The sequence below is a fragment of the Clupea harengus genome, chromosome 13 (genome assembly GCF_900700415.2).
Source record: "Clupea harengus chromosome 13, Ch_v2.0.2, whole genome shotgun sequence".
NCBI classification, from domain to species: Eukaryota; Metazoa; Chordata; class Actinopteri; order Clupeiformes; family Clupeidae; genus Clupea; species Clupea harengus.
Window position 1 is genome coordinate 15,231,383 of NC_045164.1, and position 15,000 is coordinate 15,246,382.

The 15,000-nt window shown below is 40.5% G+C and overlaps 1 protein-coding gene across 1 annotated transcript; it reads right to left on the reverse strand.

The window, feature by feature from the left end:
* Positions 1-977: 977 nt before the first annotated feature.
* On the reverse strand, positions 978-11,377 carry eif4ebp2 (eukaryotic translation initiation factor 4E binding protein 2). Its single transcript, XM_012838594.3, has 3 exons — positions 11,046-11,377; positions 3,962-4,132; positions 978-3,602 (listed from the first exon to the last, which is right to left on the reverse strand). Exons 1-3 carry the CDS (start codon positions 11,176-11,178, stop codon positions 3,571-3,573), a joined length of 336 nt encoding a protein of 111 aa, XP_012694048.1. The 5' UTR covers positions 11,179-11,377; the 3' UTR covers positions 978-3,570.
* Between the last annotated feature and the right edge of the window lie 3,623 nt (positions 11,378-15,000).

The following is a 15,000-nucleotide window of genomic DNA, read 5'->3' on the forward strand; positions in this document are numbered from 1 at the left end:
TTTCCAGTGAATACAGCCTGTTGCCATGGGTTTCCAAGCAACCAGTCACTCTTCACACAAGTCCTTTATATAGTTTGATAATACCAAGCTCCAAGAGACAAGTGACTCAGGGGGAAATAACCTTTAAATGCGATCGATCCCAGGGTTGTTTATAGGGTTGTAACTCAAACTATATTTAACTATATTTGAAAACCTACAGCAGGGTGGCTAATGATAACGTGTATTTTACCCTCAGTATGAAATGAATTCTGTACTCCACAAGCCAAGAAATAGGTATATTGCCATTGAAATTAAAACCCTCCTGTGGAGTTTGCAGTTCTGCTGGGCCCAAAAGATTGTTTTTTTTAGAGAAACATACGGATTTTTAGAACATAAGGATTTCTGTAAAAAACTGAACAGATGTCAACTAAAAGCATTATAGACAGTATTTATGGTCAATATTTGCAATGTACATCTTCCAGATGGCATCTATTAACAAAGGTGCCACTCAGGTTCCCAGCAGACATTGAGTAGTTTCACTCAGCATGGTGGGAACATGAGGGAGAAGACAGATTCTCATCCATCAAATATGAATGGTTGGAACTGCGTCTGAGTGTGCAGTCTCAGACATTAAAGGGCATCTGTTTTTCATGTGCTTATCTATCATCACCACATTTGCCATTCACCTACAGAAAGCACACATTGATTACCTCTGATTGATTATTACATGATCCATTTCTCTTTTAGTAAACATTGAAAACGGGTCCAAAAGCCCCCCCCCCCCCAACACCACAGCAGGATGAAGTGACTGAAAGCTACAATTGTTAACACAAGAGTTCTCAAGGTACAGACTTGTAGCATCACTAGCCGTGGCTCACTATGCCTCCACCTCCTCGCTGATGACAATGACATATTGACAAAAGGTTTCTTGCAAGGCTGAGTTCCGATCTCCATATGACGATAGCAACTTTAACTCAAATAAGACAAAACATGAGGGCTGTTATGAAGGATCTTTATTGATCTTGGTGTAACAGTGTCCAATGGCATTGGCGTTTCACTGAAAATTAAAAGATAATTAAGGGCTTTGAACAAAAACAATTTAACAAATATTTGTTTTAATCTCATATGCGACATGATACAAAATCTTGGAGTTTACAGGCCCTCAGCATTTTTCAAAAATCCATCTCTGATACTTCTGAGCAAAACAAAAACAAAAACAAAAAACCCCACAAGGCAGCTAATGATTTTGAGTTTATTCACTCAAGTCTGAAATCTGAAACAAAACACATTTAACCTGATTATTCATTTACCAAACAAAGAGAGAAAATGTATCTGCTCCAGCATGGTGGACCACCTTTAGTATTTTGATTGAAATGGAGGAATTACACAGTTTTCCTTAGGCTAAAGATGACCCATAGTACAGAATCTGAATATTGTTTGGCTTCTTATTTTCTAATAAAGTGTTGGATGGATCATAACTGAAATCCTTTGTAGAAATCTTAACACAAGAGCTACAAGAAACTTCAATCATTCAACAAACAAAAAAAATATCACATTACACTTCTCACAGCGGAACCAGGAAAAAAAAACATATTGTCAAACTAAAGAAGTTATTCTCCAAAAATATAAAGATTTTCTCAGATAACAGACACAAGAATGGCTTGATCTTTGCCTCAAAGGAGGAAGAAAAGATGCAGGTGAGACAAGAAATTCTGGGGAGGAATTCAAAGAAGCCATAACTTAACAGATGAACTTCCTTAGTGAAGTAAGGCATGGGGAAAGACACGTAGCACGAGTGTAAGAAGAGAAAGCGCTCAGCAAGTGGAAAACAAATCGGACAAAGCACATATGGTGATGTGTTGATCGCTGTAAAGGAGACATGGGGGTCTTACCAAAGCCATCTTTCACTTTGACCTCCTTTGCTCCTCTTTCATATATGACTTGGATAACTATACAGTATTTACTCAATTTTAACTCATCTGGATAGATTTCTACACAGAAAGGTGATGGGGAGTAAGAGGTCAAATGCATAGAGGAGAGTTGGAAAAAAATTCAAGTTTCAAGTCAAATCAAAATGTTTGAAATTAATTTAAGTGTCAGGTCACTTTGGAGAGCTGTTTACAGTGATAGGAGTTGTTTTATCTTCAGTTACTCAACTGCCCATTGACTGGTGGTCTTTCAGTATTCTATTCATCTACAGAGATGACCTGACAACATTTCAGTGCTTTCCTACCTCTGACGCAGTATTTAAAGTTTGAATATAATGTAGAAATTTGTTTTAAATTGGCTTTCAACTGATTTTAGAGTGACATTTTATATAATCAAAACACTTTTCAACATGTCAAAGAAGTCTATGGTCTATATACACACTTTAAGTGCATTTTAAGGCCAGCTCTTTGTGCCACCTCATTGGTGTGTTACTCAATCCACCACCCATGAATTGTCTTCAGATTTAACAAGCAATAATTGAAAGGTTCCCTTTCCCTTGACATGTATGACAGTATGTGTGAGGATGATACTTAAAGTATAACAATAATGTTCTTCAAATTGATTTCGCAAAAATAGAGGCAAATCATACGTCTAGTGGGGCTTCTGTCACATTCTTGGTATTTTATGAAACAATCTGTTAAAAAATGTTTTTTTATCTCAGACACAAATATTAACTAAAAAAGTGTCTTTGTTCCACAGATATTTCCGCAGTTTTGTGGGGTATAAATGGTGGTACACAGTGGGAACGTTTGGAGTTCCACACCATTCCCAAATATTTGTATAAGGTCCATAGTCACCATACCACAGGTATGAAAGGGGAGGAGAATGCCCTGTTAGAATTACGTCTGAACTGAGATTAACTTGGTTTATTGCCTAACATCTTCAATCAAATATGAATAACTGAATATTCCTACAAATAGATGTCAAACTCATACCAGGGAGTAATGGGCATAACAGGCTGGGAATGACAAAGGAATGTGCTGCTGTTCATGGACCAGGAACAGCTGATTAATGCTGATCTCCCAAACTCACCTGAAAGACCCTTAACGGACTACAAAACAGAATTTATGGGTACTGTTTTGGGGAATGGTCTTATATTTTTGGGGATCAATTTACAAATACATATATGTGACAATCAAAATATGAATGTGTACCATAAATGTCCACTCAACTCATTCACTCATGGACTAGACAGGTTCTTAACAAAAAAAAACAATGTGAAAAGAAAGTGTTATCTAGCAATAAAATGCACCATGACAGTAAAACAGATTTTGAAACTGATTTTTTTTCTTGAACGTTACTTCTGGGCACTTTTGTCACTCATTCCCTTAGTTTGTGGCCAGGAGGCAGGTTTACTGCAGTGGCCCTGAAAGCTAAGGAAATGGAGACAACATCTAGATTAGTTTTCCCGGCCTGCAGCAACCTAGCAAACTGACAGAAGTCAACATTAATCCCCTTGGTTTCTACAGAACCCGGCAGCTAAAGAGAAAGCTAAAGGAGATGGCTGAGGGGGGGTCATGACATTGGTTTCTACAAGCCAAGCCACTGGCACATCTGTACCAGGTTCATTCTTCTTAGTTCTTCATCTTGATTCTCCTTCGCTCAGATGTCCATCTCGAACTGAGCATCCTCACCTAAAACACAAGGTCGTAGAAGACAATCAGAGCAGCGTTTCATTTCTAAGTCAACACAGTACCAAGGCATATCAAGGTAAAGCAGCTTCCAGAGAAGGTTAATAAACATATCAAGGCCCAATCTCACACACTGTGAAACAGACACTCATTGACGTGTTTTCCTTGATTGAAATACAACTTGGCAGAGACTAAATGTTACATCTGCATCGTTCTTTCTGCTTAGCCTGGTCACCGCACAGAAAAAGTTCTGAAGGAATGTAAAAAAGACTAAAAACTTTTGGAGGGTAATTATGGAAAATGTTTCTGGTACAATAACATTTGCTTTTACAACAGAGCTATAACAACAGGCTAACCTATACCTGGCTTGGTGTCATGTTTTTTAATGTTGTTAGCCACATTCTTCTTATTCTCATTCAGGACTTTTTGGCTGGTCACCCCTGGGATGATGGGCAGGTGTGCTGGGGGGGTCTGGGCTATGGGGGAGTTGCGTCTGTCCAACAGGAACTTACGATCATAGATGATCCGGGTTCCTGCACAACAATGGAAATGAACCACACTGTAAAACACACCTGCAATGCAACGCCAAGAAAATGCTTTCCGTATCTATTCAAACAGTGCAACAACCTTTTCTGTATTTCTTTTGCAAAAAAACCTGACTTTTAGGGCTTTTTTAGTGTAACATGTGAATTGTGGGAATGTAATACGTTATTGTCTTTATAATCCAGACTTTACAGATTTGCCATCAATTATTTGTTTCAGGTTTGTAGAACATCATGTTTTATGTGCTCCTTCGCAAATTCTATTTAGTCAGTGTGTGTACTGAAAAGAGATGCATCAAAGAAATAAAGAGTAGTGTACAAACCACCAAAGGTCTATGCAACAACAAAATGATGTTAAAGCTATTCACTCATGTATATAATAAACATGAATATAATAAAGGATTTGATTCACCTTGGATGCAATTTTTACCTTTTTTAGCTTTTCACCAGCCTCATTCCCACGTCAAAGCTATTTACACCCAGACACGGATCGGTATATCGCCTATTTCAAATAAGTAGTACCAAAAGAAAAGCAGACCAAATGATAATGTCTTTTTCAGAATGCCTGGTGTGATTTGCTACTAGTCAAGCAGTACAGATTGTTGACATGGTCATGAGCAGCAGATGAAAAAGCGCTAGAGATAGCCAATCGGGATATTTCCAGCAATATGACAAACATGGGGATTTTAAAAAGATAGCCTTTAGCCTATTTCTGAACAATACAAGTAAGATTTAAACACTCATTAAAATGAAATTGAAGTATTTTTTGATGCTATATGGTCATATATATATACAATATATTTAAATGAGGAGTAGTGAGCGAGTGTTGAGCAGTAGTGTGTGTGTAGTGAGTGTGTAGTGAGTGTGTAGTGTGTGTGTAGTGAGTGTGTAGTGAGTGTGTAATGTGTGTGTAGTGAGTGTGTAGTGTGTGTGTAGTGAGTGTGTAGTGAGTGTGTAGTGTGTGTGTAGTGAGTGTTGAGCAGTAGTGTGTGTGTAGTGAGTGAGTTGTGTAGTGAGTGTGTAGTGAGTGAGTGTGTAGTGTGTGTGCAGTGTGTGTGTAGTGAGTGTGTAGTGAGTGTGTAGTGTGTGTGTAGTGAGTGAGTTGTGTAGTGAGTGTGTAGTGTGTGTGTAGTGAGCGTGTAGTGAGTGAGTGTTGATCAGTAGTGAGTGTGTAGTGTGTGTGTAGTGTGTGTGGTGAGTGTGTAGTGAGTGTTGTGTAGTGAGTGGGTGTGTAGTGAGTGTGTAGTGAGTGTGTAGTGTGTGTGCAGTGTGTGTGTAGTGAGTGTGTAGTGAGTGTGTAGTGAGTGTGTAGTGAGTGAGTTGTGTAGTGAGTGTGTAGTGTGTGTGTAGTGAGTGTGTAGTGAGCGTGTAGAGAGTGTGTAGTGTGTGTAGTGAGTGTGTGTTGAGCAGTAGTGAGTGTGTGTTGAGCAGTAGTGAGTGTGTAGTGAGTGTGTAGTGAGTGTTGATCAGTAGTGAGTGTGTAGTGTGTGTGGTGAGTGTGTAGAGCAGTAGTGAGTGTGTAGTGTGTGTGTAGTGAGTGTGTAGTGAGTGTGTAGTGTGTGTTGAGCAGTAGTGTGTGTGTAGTGAGTGTGTAGTGAGTGTTGTGTGTGTGTAGTGAGTGTGTAGTGTGTGTGTTGATCAGTAGTGAGTGTGTAGTGAGTGTGCAGTGTGTGTGTAGTGAGTGTGTAGTGTGTGTGTTGATCAGTAGTGAGTGTGTAGTGAGTGTGTAGTGTGTGTGTAGTGTGTGTGTAGTGAGTGTGTAGTGAGTGTGTAGTGTGCGTTGAGCGAGCGCAAGTTACAGCCCCACATTTTTGAGCATACAGAGCATATGCTCCCTCAAAGAGATGCTTTTCTGCGTGCAAATACTGTTCTGTGTGCTTACAGAGCAGAAATGTTTCCTTGCGAGGATGTGAATGTTGAAGTGTTTTCAAGCTACGTCACAATTGCTTCCTTTGGCCTGCTAGCATAACAGTGAGTTAACTAACCAAACAGATGTTAGTTTGGCAGCTACTAGAATGCAATGTGACTATATGGGCTGTTTACCGATTATAAACCAAAACGACAGTGATAGACAAATAAAATTTTATATCTGGCCTGTGCTGTAATTGATCAATCACTCCAATGTTTAGAATTAAATATCTTTGCAGGCTACATATCTTACCTCGGAGTTGCTGGCAAGAGTGCTAACTTTAATTAGTTAGCTGTCGATATTCATTTGAAATATAGGCCTTAATTAATCCAGAGGCATGCTAATCTGACAATTACAGCTGCAAATCTGGGCGAATCTTAGTTGTAGAAATACTAGATATGTCTCTGGCTGAAGTGTTTATGACGAGTTGGTGCAAAGCAGAAAAGGTTATCTGACCTAGTCACCAAGGGGAATGGAGGATGTCTCTCCCAGAGACGATAATATTGAAAATGTGTGTTATTACAAACCAAAATGGCAGTGACCGACAAATGAGATGTCATAGCTGGCTTGTGCTGCAAGTCTAAATATGATCAACTGGCTAACTTAGTTGAGCAGTTATGAAGACAGCTACTTTGACACCACTTTGAGAAGTGCCAAGACCATTGAATCGAAAAAAATGCAGATCCTGCATCCATTAGAGACAGATAACATCCCCCCATTCATTTTTCAATAGGAAAATAAGCTATTAAAATGTCTAAATTAATGAGAGGGCCTATCAAAAAGCTGCGCATGAATGCACTAGTATACACAGCATAAGGATGGACCTCAGTGCCGCAATGGAATTGACATGGTAAAACCCATGGGAGTTTTAGCTCTGCTAAAAATGAGTGGAATAATAATAACTAGATGTGCATTTCCTGAAGGAAATACCAGTGCTTGCAAAGCAAATAAAAAAGTGAAATAAAACTAGACTTGCATTTCCTAGAGAAAATACCAGTGCTTGCAAAGCAAAAAAAAATAAAAAATTAAGTACAGGACAACAATATTTAATGCAATTCAATGCATTCAGAAAGAGACAAAGGAGAAGGCAAAAAGTAAAGAGGAGAGAAGGGTGTGTAAAGACAAATGACTAGGGAGCCACTATGGTGGTCAATGAGGTTCCTATGGTGCTGCTAGGGTAGTTGGGGTTGTTGCTGTGATCACTATCTATCTACTATGGCACTTTGAGCTGCATGAAAGGTGCTATATAAATCAAGTTTATTATTATTATTATGGTTGCTATCATCACAATGGCAATAAGAGTGGTTTGCTAAGCTGTATAGTAGTTCAGGTGGTTACTAGGATGTCACTATGATAATCAGGGTTGTTTCTAGGGTCTTTGCACAGTAGCTGAGGTGGTTGCTATTGTGGTTGCTTGAGTGTCACCAAGTTGGCCAAGGTGGTTGCTATGGTGTTGCTATGCTAAATGAGGTGGTTGGTATGGTGATTACTAGGGTGTCGCTACGGTAGTTGTGGTGGTCACTGTGGAGGTTACTATGGTTGTTTAGATGGTTGCCACGAGCATGCTGCTATGGTAGTCAAGGTGGTTCCTAGGGTGTTGGTATGGTAGTTGAGGTTGTTGCTAGTCATTGTGGTTGCTATTGTAACTCAAGTGGTTGCTATGCTGGTTGCTAAGGAGTTGCTATGGTAGTCATCGTGGTTGCTAGAGTGTTGTGCATCAGAAAGGAAAGGGGATAGAGAGAGAGGGTGCGTATGCTTGGCTTTATACGTTGGAGCTAGGGGGAAAATGGCAAGATAGAGAAAGAGGGACAGACAAATTAAATATAAGAGTGAAGATGGCAAGGAGAGAAAATTGAGTGATGCACAGAGATTGAGAGAGAGTGTTCAAAAGAGGAGATGGATAGGGATAGATATGCACAAACAGAGAGGGTGTGTGTGTGAAATGCTTGGCTTCATATATTGGAGTTTAAAAAGAGAGAGAGAATGAGACAGAGATGATATGCAAATCAATGGAATAAAAGAGTGAAAAGGCTGTAGAGGAAAAGACAAAATAGAGTGATACTCAGAGAGCTGAGAGGGAGAGATAGATAGAGCGATAGCATGAAGTTCTGGAGAGAGAGGGAATGAGTGAAAGTGGGAAAGAGAAAAAAGGGCATGAGGGAGGAAGGAGGTGGTTAGAATGATCGATAGATAGCGGAAGATATAGACATGATATGGGAGAAAGGAAAAAAGATGGAGTTGAGAATAGAGACTAGAAAATCAGAGAAAGGAGACATGAATGACAAAATAAGTGGGGATTGAATGGGTTGGCTGGTTTTATAATTTGCTTTGCTATGGTCTAAGCCAGTGGTTCTCAAAGTGGGGGGCGCGAACACTCTCCAGGGGGGGCGCGATGTCACAGACGGAGAAAAAAAAAAACTACCGCCGACCTGTCACTGGTTAGTGAAAGCTCCCTCAGTGGCGAAATGCAAGGGGCTGGACTGACCCAAACAAATCAAATACGGTTTTGCTCCTGATCCACCAATCAAAACGGAGTTTTTTCATTTGAACGCGAGTTGCACCTAAGTTTCCGAGTATAAAAAAAAAAAACGCAGGCATTGGTAAGCTCTCACCCTGAGATGACTCTGCAGAGTTTGTTCAATTTCTCTTGTTTCCTGTATCATTCAGATATTCATTGCTTTATAAACAGTCTTTTTAAAGACTCACTCCTTCCTTAGTAATACCTTACTGCGCTTGCAGTAGGTCTATTCGTAGCCTATTCTAAGGAGTAATTTGCCCCAGTCTTTTGAAAAAGCTCGTAGCCCCGAGAGCTAGCCTAGCTAGCTACCTTTTCCCAACTGCAGCTAGCCCTTTTCTCCTTAACACCTACCTTTATATTTTTGTATCATCCACCGTGTTGCAACAAATAAAACACCAGCACTTGAATACTATTTTGTGCTGTCCCTGTCTACATTGTGTACAGTTAGTTTTGTTAGGAATCATTGCCTAGCACAGCCTTATCCTTATCCATGTCGTTCACTACCACACATACAAGAACACGACGTTGAAATTAGAACCTTATTAACTTCACACACACTGTATCAGCAAACAAACACAACTATGGACACGTTTCTGATTCGTAAAAGTCAGAAAGAGAAGCCTGTGGACTTCTTTAAACATGAACGTGTTCGTCCAGCAACAACGAACCACCATCTCCAAGCAGTGTCTGGAGGCATCTTATGTAGTTGCTCATAGAATTGCTAAGCTTGGCCAACTCCATACAATTGCCGAAACACTGATTTTGCCGGCCGCGCAAGACGTGTAGAATAGAAGCTAAACTCAGCGCAATACTTATGTCAAATGACATTGTATCACGCCGAATATCAGAAATCAGTTTGGGTCCTATTTCAAAGAGGACTACCGTTCATTCGCCTAAGTTCGGGATCCATTTCTCTGCTCAGCAGACGAGCTGTCAATAGACATGAAAGAGCAATTGAAGAGTGACAGTAGACTTAAGCATCTCCCCTATTTCGTCATTCTGGATAGCAATGATCACCTTTGCGACATAGCCTTAAAAATGCTCATCCTTTTCGCGTCGACATATTTGTGCCAGGCAGGCTTTTCAAGACTGACTGCGCTCAAAACTAAATACCGCAACCGCGCACAGATCGAGGATGACCTGAGGATATGTTTTCAAACATTGCCCCAAGATTTGAGAACCTTTGCAGTGCAAAGCAGGCTCATGTCTCACATTGACAGACCTGTAGGATTTTTTTTGTAAAGATCACAAGAGGCCCATAATAATAACAGTATCCAAATTATAGCAATAATAACACTAATTATTATTATGATAATAATACAATAATAATAATTGGTCGATAGTCATTAATTATAATAATAATAACATAATGATGGTGATAATAATGAATAGCCTACTAATAGGCCTACTATTACTGATAATAATAATAACAATAGTAATAATAATAATAAATAGTTATAATAATTGTCTGTATGGGCCTAACAATAGCCTAACCTTGACATGTCAGGCCTATCAATAACAATATGCTATCTATCTATCTATCTATCTATCTATATATGGTGGTGTAGTTGAGGGTGGTGGCGGCGGGCCGCGCGCTGGGGGGGCCCCAACTACCCCTAACCAGCTTTGGGGGGGCCCAGCTTGCAAAAGTTTGAGAACCCCTGGTCTAAGCTACTGCGCACTGCACTACTGTTTTCATACTTGATGCAAGTGTCTCAAGTTCTTGATCTCAAGTTTCACTCAGGCAGGTGAACAAGCTGAATTGAATTACCTCATCACGTTTGTCAATACCCTAGATTTTGAATAGTTCATTTATCTGTTTAAATGCCACACCACTAGACCACTCAAACTAAAAACAGGCCTAACTGAAATAATAGGGAATAGATTTTATCGCAAAAGCTTAAATATCATAATATCAACTTAAAGTGCAATAAAAAGCAAACGTGTAACTGTTATGACATGTTCTAGTTGAGCAGTTAATGACGTAACACAGCATCCGGTTTTACTGGTTTACAGTAAGATCACAATTCTTGCTTCTGTTGGAGTAATTACGCATCCTCACAGTAATTTGGCTTCGCAAAACCTGACAAATGCTGTTGCAACTGCCCTGATTAATTTACTTCATTTGATAAAGGCATACGATGTGTACCATAATCGACATGGAGATTATCAACACAAAACAACTGCCAAGTGGAGGGATAACAATATAGAGCCAGATGTCATACAGTGATCAATCTCATTGTTATAATGTAACGATCATGCTTCTCAATCACTGCGCTGCTGCTCGGCCAATCAGGTTCTCTAAACCGACAACGGCGCAAGGCTTTGTTTTTGTTTTGAACGCGGCTAGGCTTGTATACCATCAGGCACAGGCCACATTGTTGTGAGCCCGCAGACGATACAATTAACCATGACAATCGACAGAACAACGCGTCCCAGTTACCCGACATATACAAATCAGCATATGTTTGCATTACCTCCCGGAGTGGTGGAAAATAAAGTGCCTCCAGGGGTGGTGCAATAATCATGAGGTAGCTGCGTTGTGTCGCTGATCAACACCGTTCTGGTCGGGATGGCCCGGCTCTCACTAAGCTGACGACTGGACGACATTGCATTAAACAATCACAAAACAAGTAATAGCAAACTGAAAATGTTTGGCTATCTTGCGGGAAGTTGGTATCCCGAACCCGTTCCCCTCTCTTTTCTCTCCGAAAACCTTTCTTGTCGTTCAGCTCGCTAGCCCAGCCGTCAGCACGGTTCCCTCCCTCCGCCAGGCAGGAAGCGCAGCAGCTGTAGAGGATATGAGGTCATTTGCAGGCGGATCACGTGTTCAGTTTCCTTTATTCTTTTTATTCTATTCTTTTTTATTCGTGCACCTTACTTTATGCTTTTCAAGGGCGTAGGTTTGCATATGGTCCATAGGGACTAGTCACGACCAAAGTTTGGGGAAGACACAATTGTCCCCACCAATATTTAGTTAATTTGAATTGCCTGTTAGAAAAATATATTTTGCACAATATATTTGCAAACTCATTCGTATTATTATCTATAGCCTACTATGTTCGTCGCCCAGAAGAGTGAAAAATAAATTTCCAAGTTTTCCAATGCGCCCTCGAGCCTGTGGGACAAGATGCTGTAATTTCATTGGCTTAAGAGGCTCACGTTCGCAGCACTTGCAGAAAGAGAGCTGGCAGTAGTCTGATACGGGAAGCTACTAAATATGCCAGGAAATAATAAAGCCTAATATTAGTATTTCGTTTGGTGTCAGCATTGATATTTTTGACCCTTTTGTGCTTTGTAGATAGGAAAATGCCACCAAAAAAGAAAAGACACATCCGAAGTTTTTTCACCACCCATAGAGTAAGTAGCTATCAAGAAGCCCAGGTCGTTGTTAGTTACCTACACAGTGCAAACCCACCCATTCTACAATGAAAACATGTTTTGAAAGTTGTTAGTGTAGAGCATGTAACTTTTGCTTGCATTAATCCAAGCGTCTGCAATTGTCGTGGACAATTCTAAGAGTTCTCAAGAAACTTCTCAAGGCAAACAGGTGTGAATATACTGAACGGTTTATTTCAGAGTAGTTAACTGCTGCTGAGCTGGTCCATGCAGCATCTCAAAACCCTAAGCGTAAGGCAAGAGCGATCAGGCAGTCTAACTCAGGACAAAGTTCCCGAGCCCTTTTTTATAGATCTAGCCACCTCTTTTCTTCCCTGTACCCTTCTTGCTTACCTAATCAGAATTAACCACATCGAGAACCTTTGTTACATCTACAGCGTGCATATTGCACAGTTTCCTGTGTGTATGGAGTCTGGAGACTGACTATCTTGTGGCCTCTTGTGGCTGAAGTGTCTTAGACTAAGAGGAACCTGTGACCCCGTCATGGCCTCTCAGAAAAGGTTTCTCTGCCACGTGGTTTATCAGAAAAGGTATCTCTACCACGTGATTTATCAGAAAAGGTAACTCTGCCACGTGGTTTATCAGAAAAGGCCCTTCTGCTGTGTGGCAGCCTTCTCATCTAGCTGCTACTTCTATCTGTTGAGATGTCCATGTTCCAGTACCAACAATACACACATTATTCAACAATACAGTCGAAAGTAGGAAAAAATACGACACAATCTTTCGACCAGTGTGTTAGCAGCAGCTGGTCTTATTGAAGCCAGAAGGATAAAGCTAATGTGCTTACATAATGGGACCATGCTAGACTAGTACCAGCAGGCTAGCAACTCAAAAGTGATATTAACTGGTGATAAGTTAGCCTATATGATCCCTTGGATAGTACTAGGTCTATCTCTGTTCCCTGTAATCTCTCGACCAATGTCAGCAGTCAACTAAGCATGGTTAGTGTCTGTATTAAATTGATGAATTACTGTGCAGGAAAAACGGCAGCCTGGAGCTACCGATGTAGAGCAGGGCGATGATGAATCAGCATCGGGGTTTCAGGTGAGACGTTGAATTGTCCATTTTCCACAAGTTAGTACACAAATGTTAATTTATTTTAATAAAGTTTAATAAAGCAGTGCCCCTACCAATGCTGAGACCAAACCAGGGCCGGCGATTGCTATAGGCGAACTAGGCGACTGCCTAGGGCGACAAATGGGTTGGGGGCGCCCTCTAGCGTCGCCCTTGGACCTACTTCCCATTAATCATAGTTAGAATAACAAGCAAATAAAAACATGTTTATTAATCATGATCATCCGAGGGCGCCCCTTCAGCCCTACGTTTACTTCAACCTGATTTTTAGATTGAATTGATGGTTATTGTCGATAGGGGGGGCGGTTGCGTTAAGTTACGTTAGTTATGTGAGGGCTCCTGCACATTGCCAGGGTGGGGTGAGCCGTGAGCGTGTCAGCTACGTGACATTCGCAAAAATGAAGCGGTCAATACCATCTGGAGCACAGGGACGAAAACGAAGAAAGGAAGAAGAGGAAAAGAAAGCCAAGTATAGAGGTAAGTCTTCTCATCTCAGCCATTAAGGTGTCAAACGAAATACATGTAGTATTGTGCATCACCTAATATTGGACGTTTCATTGCTGTCACTTAGGCTAGCTATAGCTAGCTAGCGACTGTTACTTTGCTAATTTGCTACGTAGGCTATTACTAGCAAACGTAACTTCACTGATAACCTACATGGATGTAAATGTCAAAAGACCAGTATCTGGATAACGTATGCTAGTTATGAAAAGTACAGTTGCTGTCTACATTAATTATAAATGGCACAAGTTCTGTTTAGTGACTGTCCACAACTAGCATGTGCACACACAGTAACCATTTTGGGGATAGTGGTGGTGTTCACCCTTCTGTACAGTTCCTCCCCAGGAATATACTAAACATTTTGTTTATTTTTGTTTTAAATTGGCCAGATGCACTCAGGCAATTTTTGCAGAGGCCGCTGTAGAAAGGACGCCTGATTCGCCTCCCTCTGAACTTTGTAAGTAGCCCACACAACTAGTACTACTGTTGCTGTTTTTGTTATTGTTATTAGCAATTATTACTTTAATAATCACATCACATTAATACTACTAATTGTAATCAGTAGCCTAGTATTATTTAGCCTTGTGGCAGTAATTGTAATATATCTACTACAAGTTACATGGTCAGATAAAATTTATTTGTACAATGCAACTATGTGGTAGGATGATAGAAATGACCAAATGCAACTGTGTAACGAACAGCATGGATGAACTCTGTGTTTAAATACAGCTGCAGGAGAAGGGACATCCAGTAGTACTCAAGGGGCCAGTAACACACAGGCCAGGAACATACAGCCTGCATCAGGTGAGTCTATTTAATAGTATTTATTCAAGCCACATCCATACTTTAAAGTACAATAGAAACATGTTAGCATGTATTAAATACAATAGTTTGTTTTCTTAAAGAAGTTCAACCACATTCATGATCATTTCACTTATTATATTAAACACTGCTTGTCTGGCTATACAATATGCTTGAATACAGGTGAAGGTGAAGGGACATCCAGGACCACATCAAGCACTCTGGGCACCAGTGAAACTACACTGCCGCCTGCAGACACCTCACCCTCCACAATTCCTGCTATCCAGGGAGAACCTATAGATCCTGCTGACTGGCCAGCTGTGATCCGGTAAGGACAGAGTTAGTTTGCAGAGGACCATACCAGACCAGTCCAGACTTTACATTTCCAAAAAGAGATGATGGGAGAAGCTGCCACCACAACCACTTCTACAGGAAATTAGTAAATGGGGAGAAAATCAAGAGAAGCTGGCTTGTATATTCAAGGAAAAACAATACTCTGTATTGCTTCTGCTGCAAGCTCTTTTCACAGAAAAATGACCACCTCATTAGGAGTGGCCTAAATGACTGGAAGAATTGTAGTGAGGTATTTGAGATATTTTGTAGAGGTATGTACCGTATCCATAAAAGCACTTTTGTTTGTAGAGGGTATAGTTAGGG

What these genes read in the sequence shown, in the direction of transcription:
- eif4ebp2 (XM_012838594.3), bottom strand. Translation starts at nt 11,178, where the DNA reads ATGTCGTCCAGTCGTCAGCTTAGTGAGAGCCGGGCCATCCCGACCAGA. An exon ending in ATTTTCCACCACTCCGGGAG is followed by an intron (nt 4,133 to 11,045) that starts GTAATGCAAACA and finishes ATTGTTGTGCAG; the next exon opens with GAACCCGGATCATCTATGAT. An exon ending in AAAACATGACACCAAGCCAG is followed by an intron (nt 3,603 to 3,961) that starts GTATAGGTTAGC and finishes CTTGTGTTTTAG; the next exon opens with GTGAGGATGCTCAGTTCGAG.